The 8,979-nt window shown below is 42.2% G+C and overlaps 1 protein-coding gene across 2 annotated transcripts in view; it reads right to left on the bottom strand.

Annotated features, from left to right (window-relative positions):
• Window positions 1-1,396: 1,396 nt before the first annotated feature.
• Window positions 1,397-8,979, bottom strand: part of lipeb (lipase, hormone-sensitive b) — a 34,180-nt gene continuing 26,597 nt past the window's right edge. For both annotated transcript variants that reach the window (XM_033640464.2, XM_033640466.2), the window contains 3 exons: window positions 7,304-7,485; window positions 6,237-6,503; window positions 1,397-5,638 (listed from right to left, as the gene is read on the bottom strand). In XM_033640464.2, the coding sequence (XP_033496355.1) occupies window positions 5,234-5,638; window positions 6,237-6,503; window positions 7,304-7,485 (854 nt within the window). In that variant the 3' untranslated portion in view covers window positions 1,397-5,233. The remainder of the gene's footprint in view (window positions 5,639-6,236; window positions 6,504-7,303; window positions 7,486-8,979) is intronic.

Below are 8,979 nucleotides of genomic sequence, written 5' to 3'. Positions count from 1 at the left end.
ACATGCAGAATTATTGCAAAATCAAATCAGTCAATTTTACTATACATTACTTGATTTTAGTTACCTTAATGTTGTCACCAGTTTGGGGCAGTTCAATCCATTCAAAAGCACCATACTTTAGAAGATGATCATGTTCATTCATCTTCTAACCGCTTCATCCTCTTGAGGGTCACGGGGGGCTGAAGCCTATCCCAGCTGACATCGGGTGAGAGGCAGGGTACACCCTGGACAGGTCGCCAGACTATCGCAGGGCTGACACATAGAGACAAACAACCATTCACGCTCACATTCACACCTACGGACAATTTAGAGTTATCAATTAACCTAGTCCCAAATCTGCATGTCTTTGGACTGTGGGAGGAAGCCGGAGTGCCCGGAGAGAACCCACGCTGCCACGGGGAGAACATGATCATGTTTCATATGTTAAATCTTTGTCCCCAAATGAACTACAGCTCTCAGAGTACAGTAAAATGTTTAAACTCAGACATGCAGTGGATAAGAAGTATGAAGTATTATCAAAAATTATGATACAAAATGACCAGTTGCACAGCACTGAGTCTTAGTCACGCTGTGTTATCTTGAATTTGTGAGGACACATGCATTTTCACTAAAAAATACCCCTTAGTATGGCTTTGAGGATAGATAAGTTTCCCTGTCAGGTCAGTTTCAAATAGTAATGTTTTAGTAGCAAATACTGAGCATACAAACACATTTCCATGGAGGCATGCCAGAAAAAGTTTTTCTCACAAATTAGAGGTAAAACGACATAATTAATTGATATACAGATAGAAGTGATATCTCTTATGTCAGTGCTTGCTGGGCCTGAAGTTGTACAATAGTGTTGGAGTAACTGTGGAGCGCCTGTGGACACAGTTGCAGAGTTGCTTATCTATTGAGAGACTAATTCTTCTTAACTGGAGGGAGCATAAAGCAGCCTGCTTCACATGGGACTCTCGGCTGAAGGAATACCTGGACTTACTAAATACTGGACGAGCGGCATGACTGTTAGAAGACTTCGATATGGGGCTGGAAGACAATGGTCCGTGTCTGTGTAGAGAAAAGATTAAATATATATATAAATATCTCAGAGCTTTCTGCATTGTGTATTATTTAGATTTGATCTGATGTTTAACAAAAGGTCAACCCTGTAATTGACATTTCCCCAAGTCCTGACTCAATCACAATTTGGGTAAAATTCAATTAAGAGTTTCTGGTGTTCACAAGCGTAATCTTAAACCACAGTCATATACAAAATAAATCAAGTCATCAGAGACGCCAAGAATATCAGCTGGATTGAATTCTGATCTCTGTCTCTTATCCTCATTGACTTTTAGTTAACCTTTACGTTGATCAATGCAAAGCAAAAAGGTTGATTCATGAACACAACAGCGAGCTCATGGGAGAATATTTTTATTTAGATAAAAATCAACAGAGGAAGAAACCGGCCTACTTGCGGCGTATCGGACACAACTTTGTCATATCAAACCTGCAAAGAAAATGCAGTCAAATCAATCTGTAATCAATCTGATTAGCAAATCTGAAAGTAAAAATATCTACATGAATCATATAATGTTTAATATACATTCTTTTTTCTTTTTAATTATTCACAGGTTTGCACTTGTGGTGTTTTGAATAAAAGAAAATAAAAACAAGTAAACTTAAAACTGCTTTGTTTCCAGTCTATGGCTTGTTTTTTTGTTTTGTTTTTTTAAAGGCTAATCATATTCTATATCAGCATTATATTTTACAGTGCGGAGCGATTTGCATATGGAGTGCAGGCAGGCTATGGCACTGACTAGCACCTGCATTTTCAATGATACCAGTTAACAGCAAACACTAAACAGCAAGAACAGCACATCTGTTCCAAGACTCTCGCTGCAGTCTTTGGTTCGGTTTAGAAACCGAACGCAGTTAGGATCTCTAACTAATTAGTATTTGTCATCAGGTAACATTTCTGAGGAATGGTTGAGGTCAGCTGCATCAACACATTGATGCATCGGTGAAAGAATGAGGTTTCATGGTAGTTTATAACAAGTGTTGTGGTGTATCACTTGGTATGCTCACAATGAAATCCAACCTTCAGATTCAAACACATTGCACAGATAAATCACAGCATCTCTGACTGAGAAAACAAACACTGTGGAAAAAAATATGATGCGATGCTGGTGTGTAAACTGCATAGCTCTACTGTAAATGTTGAAGCAGCTAGCTCATGTTTTGCAGCAGGGTTTCACTTTGCATTGCACTTCAACGAGATCAGCCCGGGGCGCAGAGAAAGCTTGAGTGTGAGGAACTTTTGAAGAGTAAAACTGCGAATGTACGCTGTACAATCTGATAATTGAACCAACAGACAAAAAAAAGCAGCATCAGGTTGAACTACTACAACTAGTTTGTACTCACAAAGATCATTTGTGATAATAAAGTTCTGTGGATCATAAACAATTAGACACTGTGAAGCAGCTACACTAAGTGAGACAGTAATGAATCAACATTTCTAAGTTGCAGGAAGAATACAAGCGTCAGAAATACCAGGGATATTGAAAACTACAAAGGTAACACTGCAAACTTATTCGTCCAAAACACCAGATGGGCTCTCTGGTACATCACCTGCAATCAGGTTAGCCTGACGCATGAGTGGTCATCGAGGGTAAGAGGCATACAGAGGTCAATAAACAGCAAGTGGGTGAGTTTGACACATTTTTAAGAAGTTTTCTAGCAGTTCACATACTTTATAAAACAAAGTGCTGATGACCAGTCAACCCTGCTGCTGGCTTCATAAGCGGTGGTGTTTGCAGGATTGATGAAGAAGTCAAGTACGTCACAGACAAAAAGCATTGTCCCATAGTGGCTTGAGGTCGCTCTCAACAGCAGATGATTAATACTGTGAATAGTCTCTTGACTGTAAAGTGCCATTCCTGTCTTTATGTGAACACACGACACAAACAAAAGAGGACACGCTCGCGTGTGAGCTCATGTTTCTCACACTCCACGGAGACTGGAGTGATCGCATCAACGTGTACATGCAGACTCCACTTGAGCCACACAAACAGGCACCGAGCAAAGACCAAAAAAAAAAAACAATGACACGTATAAAAAGCTTAAAATACACTCGCATGGATTGACAAACTACTGCTAAAGTGCAGAGTGAGCATAAACAGCGGCTAGTAAAGCAAGTACAAACTTCAGCCCAGTATCTCCGAGAGGATGAGTGTATTTACTTTCTTCCTCTTCACGGCCCTGGTTCTCTCCATCAATCTGACTAAAAATATTGCAGTAAGTACTGCGAGCTGACAGAACTGAGCATGGTCTAATCCTGTAGCATGACTTTGCTGCTGAAAACCCTGCTCTTCTACAGGGGGAGGATTTTGCACTTGGAGCTTCAACTAAATCCTATTCATCACACAGCATCCCCCTCTACAGACCTGGCAACCCCTCGCCCTGTTACCAGGCAAGGGCAGGACAGTGCCAGCATTGTTGGCATCTATATTTAGTTGGACCTGATAGAGGGACTGACCCTCCGAAGGACATTTTTGTGTGCTTCAAAGTGCTTCGGTGGCAACGCACTCAGAGGAGTGCCCACAGGTTATCAAAACACAAAGTCAACCCCGACTGTGATGATGGGGAGCGAAAACATCTCCTCCGCCGGCCACTTTTAGTCGGCCAAATACAAATTTAGTGGTTTTTACACAGCACTACTCCTGCGATTTATTTTCTTGGTCAGGGTCCTTTTTTTTGCCTAAAAGCCTCTGATTTGTAGAAACAGATTGTCAGGCAGGAATTCCCCTGACTCAAGAGAAGTGGTATTTTGACACGCTGCATACTGTGCAGAGGAGTAGTGAGCGATAACGCCGGGTCTGGAACGGGGACAACCTGAGAGGAAATCAGTGCAGCGGACTTTAAAATGTGTATTGATAGCTGAGTGCTTTTTCTTGCCCTTTTCTCTCTTCCTCTTGGAGAAATGTCGAGAACTGTTTCCATGAAAATTAAAACATTTTGCCTATTTCTGAGCTCTGAGAGTGTGTTCGACTTTTTAAAGCAAGTACTTGTCTTTGAAAAAAATAAAGCGTCTCAGTGCATCCCCGCATATTTCACCCAAGCAATGAATAAAATGCAATCTTTACATTGGTAATAACAGCACCACAGGCAGCATCTAGATAGGGTGCTGCGTCCCTGTGTAATATTCTACATTTGCTCCATCCTATCAGTGCACATTACTGAGAGGAGGACACAAGTTTAATTGGAACGGCCGGGGGATGTCGGAGCAGCTGAGCCAAAAGAAGCAGAGGTAAATATTGAGCACATTCAAAAAAAAAGTGGAGTAAACAGCATAAGATTACAATAAACAAACAATATGTTGTACAAATCAACAAACAAAACGGTAATGATTCAAAGATTAAAATACAGCAATAGATATAAATAACAAAAGTAACACTACTGCATAGAGTTAATAATATGATTAAAAACTGCAACAGAATCTCAAGAAACAAGTAAATCAATTCATCCAGTTTAGAGCCTTTCAGTCTGTTCTGTTTTAGCGTTGTAATTCTATTTGGGAGAGAGTCAACAGAGTTACTATCCACAAAGTGAGCTGTATTGACTGCCAAACTGGCGTAATGGAGAACACAATGTGGAGTTATTAAGTGTGATTTAGAGTGGCTCCCTAAAGGACAAGTGGCCATTTTGATGCGGATGACTCTATACAGAAGCATATAGTGTGCCTACCACTATCTGATTAGGGCCTCAAATGACTGCCTTGGCCGAGATGAATCGCCCATTCAGGCCTCGTCTTAAGTATCCTCTGTGCTGCTTTATGTCCGAGCCTCAGCTGCCCAACGGCAACTCTGTCAAGTATGTGTGCTGCATGTGTGGGTGAGTGCCGAGTCTTTGATCTAAGTAGCTGGTGAATTAACATTTTTATTCTAAAACGTGACAGTCTCTGGTGGGTGTGTTGTGTTCGTTTTGTCTGCCAGCTTCGCATCGGTGCATGATGGCGCAAGTGGTGAGAATTGTAAAGCAGAGGAAGTCGTATTTCAGTGCTGCTTGATTTCTTTTGTCTCTCAAAAACTGGGCATCACTTAGACTACCCCCCCTCCCCCTTTCTGTTTTTTTTAGGATGCTTTCTCTCTCCCTTTTAGGCATTGCACTGCTTAAATTAGTTTGACTTTCATTTACTCTTTCTCCCTTCACTCCTCGGGTGAACTGCAGTCTTCTTTTTTTTTTTATCTAACCTTGTTTAAGACCCAACACCACCAGCGTCAGTGTTGTTCTGGGCTGCCACAGCAACTAAGCCCTCCCCATCAGCAATCTTAGTCCCTATCCCAATAGCTAGCTCCCCTCCCTCGTTGGAGCCGATGAAGAGAGAAGCGGCTTCCCCAGAAGAGGCCGACACACCCCTATCGGTCCGTTCCAGTTTGCGATGCTTGCGTGGCTCCGGGGGTGTGTCCTTCTGGGTGAAAACGGCGCGAATTCTCTCTACGCAGACGTTGGCAGCCTCCCTCGTCTCCCTGGAGAGCTGCGATAGGCTGAGGAAGCCGTGAGGGAGGTCGTCCACCACGCACAGAGTGACAGGCTGGTCTATGTTCCTCAAACGCTTGGCAAACATCACAGAGTCATCCAGCATGGGGTCTAACGCGCAAGCCTGAGAGAGGGGAGAAGAAGAAGAGGAGGAGGAGGCGAGAGGGAGGGGAAGGGAGTGGGAAATGGTGAAAAGCAAATTAGGATTCCCTTCAGACATGTCAAGAATCTTAATTAAGGGATGAAGAAAAGGAAGCCAAGCATCCCAGTCTCTTTTGTCCCCACTTTCTTTACATTCTCGCTGACTCACTCGAGCCACTTTAAAGTCAGCACCAATTTCTTCATTTTCATATTAACACCCTTCTCACATGAGAGAGCAGGCTTCAACCTCCCCATCGCTCCCATCACACTCTGTCTCACTCTGATACGACAATGTAAGCAGTGCACAGTCCTCGGTAGTCTCTCGCTTAACATTTTTGCCTTGTTCAACCTCCTCTCTGCTCCTCCTTTCTCTTCACATCATAAACAAATAATCCAAATCCTGGAGACATTTGAATGATCAGCTTTCTAATAGAGCATCCCACATGTAAACGAATGTTGACAGTTGCAACGACTCATCTTTAACGCACAGATTGACAGCTTGACGCTGTGTATTAAACTGTGTAAATGCCCTCCCTCCTACATCAACCCTGTCAATCAGTCAAACTGCTGCTTCTTCTTACCACTATATGTACAGGTGGCAGCCCCTTCAGCATGCTATCAGGAGCCAGCAGAGGAGAACAGAACGGATCCTTGACCACTGGAGACGTGTGCAGCCTCATCTCAGAGAGCTGCTCTGAGCGCAGCGGCTCAAACCCCAGGGGAAACTCCCTTGAGTGCTCCAGCTCTGATCCCTCCTCTCCAGCAGGGGGTGGTATAGCCACTGAAAACAGGTCGTTGGACATGGAGCCATCCGCATCCTTGGAAAGGAAGAAACTCACTTCTTCTGGCTACATAAAAGAAGAGGTAAGAAATAATTCAGGTGAGGTTAGACAGCTCTGAGTCCAGGAAGAAGGTAATGTCAAGGAAATAAGAGGAAAGGCATAAAATATTAGACAGGCAAACTTGATTACAAACACACACGCAGCACTTTGTCCTTGTGAAAATCTTTTAAAAACCTTGGCTCGGTGCCTGAGACTCTTGGCTGAACAAAACCCCATTTCAAGGAGGAAAAGCATATTTAAAATCTTGCGTCACCCCTGCTCGCTATTTCTCCCAAGCCAGCCACTAATCCAGGCCGCCTGTGTGAAAAGACATGCAAGGATAATCTGCAATACCTTGCCGGTACCTGCGTAACCAAAAAGTTTTGATATCCAGTCAGCATTTTATAGCCAAATCTATTTATGAGGCATGGGTGACATAATCTCAGCTGAGTTCATTGAGATGAAACATGCACATCACTGCAGGGTATACAGCATTGTATGACAGAGGGCCAAAATATCTCCAAGCTGATGAACTGCTCAGCCTCTTAAAAAGGCTACAGCTGTACGCTAAATCGTTTCAATGCGAGCTGTATGAGGGCAGAGATAACCTGATCACAGGTGGGAGGCTGGTGTGAGTTCTCCTCATTGCAGTGGTAAAATAATTATCATCGAAATACAGGTTGAGTTCCCCAAACAATCCTCACTAACAGCCAAGTGTTCTTTTAAGCAACAGCCCTTAGCCATTTAATGCTGTTAACTTCTCGTGGATAAGAGCATCAACTAAGAGCATGCTAATCTCAATGTAAACATGTTCAAGCGTGACGTACAGTGTGCTCGGAGAGCAGCGACGTGCTGCGAGAAGTAGAATTGTTGTGGGATCCCAGGTCTTGGCAAGTCTGGCTCTTCACAGATAATTTCCTGGACGGGCAGACTGAGTTCTCTGAGGCTACAGGGGGGTCAGCGTGAGGAGATGAGAAGGATGCCTCCGAAATGCTCTTCCTCACTGTGTCTAAGAAACCAGATGGAGAGAGAGGGTGAAAATAGACCAAAGAATGACACATTTGGCAAAACCAAATAAAAATGTTTGAGACAAATACATGGAGGGAATTCAAATGGATGAGATTTTTTTCAGACACCAGAAATAGTAGTAAAAAATGGGCCCAACACACTCAAATAAATTGGAGAAATTCCAGTACACACATTGGCAACTGTACTCACATAATTTGGACGTGCCCTAAATTAAGAACATTTTGGGAAGAAGCCTTTGAGGCTCTTAAAGATGTGTGCCACCAAATCTCACAATGGATCCAAGGGTGGCACTGCTAGACGAAATACATGAAGGCACTGATGGAAGGGCTAAGACATGTCTTTCACAAATATTACTAACAGCAGCAGTTAAATGAATTATAATTAAGTGATTAAAACCTGAACTCCCAACTTAAAGATTATGGACTGAGAAGGTATGTGAAATCTACCAGATGTAGCAAATAACATACTCTTTGAGACTCCTGAAAGTAAAACTAAAAATGTATTAAAAGACAGAGCCCTGCAATGGTTATACTAATATTCAATTTCAATTCAATTCAATTTTATTTATAAAGCCCAATATCACAAATCATAATGTGCCTCAGAGGGCTTTACAGAACACGACATCCCTCTGTACTTGAAACCTCACAGCGGGTAAGGGAAAACTGCCCAAAAAACCCTTTAACTGGGAAAAAACATGGTAGAAATCTCAGGAAAGTAATCTAATTCCTTCAATACACTGTCAGTGATACATGTGACTTTGTCTTCCCAACTCATCTCATCTCCTTATGTACACACACACGCACATATACCACAACAATATACCAACTCCCTACCCCTAACCCCGATCCATCCTTTTGTTTTGTTTGTGTTATTATTCATTCTTTTTTCTGACTTGTACCTTTCTTCTACTCTAACCATTATGTTCAACACTTCTAGCTGAAGTATTTTTTTTTCATTATTCATTACTATTGAATTTCAAAATGTCCAGTTTGCAAGGAAGGTTTCTTGCCAGTGTGTAGGAAATCATTGGACAGATTGGCAGAAACGGAATATAATACAATAAGTATGTTTTCTTTAGTATAAAATCACCTGAAAATAAGACTTCTTGTGTTTTCGTTGACTTAAGAATGAGCCATTCATAACTACATACAGAGCAGGTCCTGTTCTACAGAGTCTGCCTTGTTTCTGCAGTAGCTCACAACACAAACCAAAACAGTCTGTGCATTCCAGTACCCATACTTCCATACTATAGTATGCCAGAAAAAGATTTAGTATGCCCCAATACATAGTATGTCAAATGCAGTACGTTAAAAATAACCAGGATGCTCTACTACATCCTGTTTGATTTTGCAGTATTCAAGCCAGCATGCTTCTCTGGCTATTCTCTGCACATTCTCTGCACAGTGAAAGATACATCACATCCACTGAGCCATAAACAGATGACAGCTGATCGACAACTTTACTTTTAAACTAT

This window comes from Epinephelus lanceolatus, chromosome 10, assembly GCF_041903045.1.
Source record: "Epinephelus lanceolatus isolate andai-2023 chromosome 10, ASM4190304v1, whole genome shotgun sequence".
NCBI lineage: Eukaryota > Metazoa > Chordata > Actinopteri > Perciformes > Serranidae > Epinephelus > Epinephelus lanceolatus.
The sequence above is the reverse complement of the archived record's forward strand: the minus strand, read 5'-3'. Positions and strand labels throughout refer to the sequence as shown.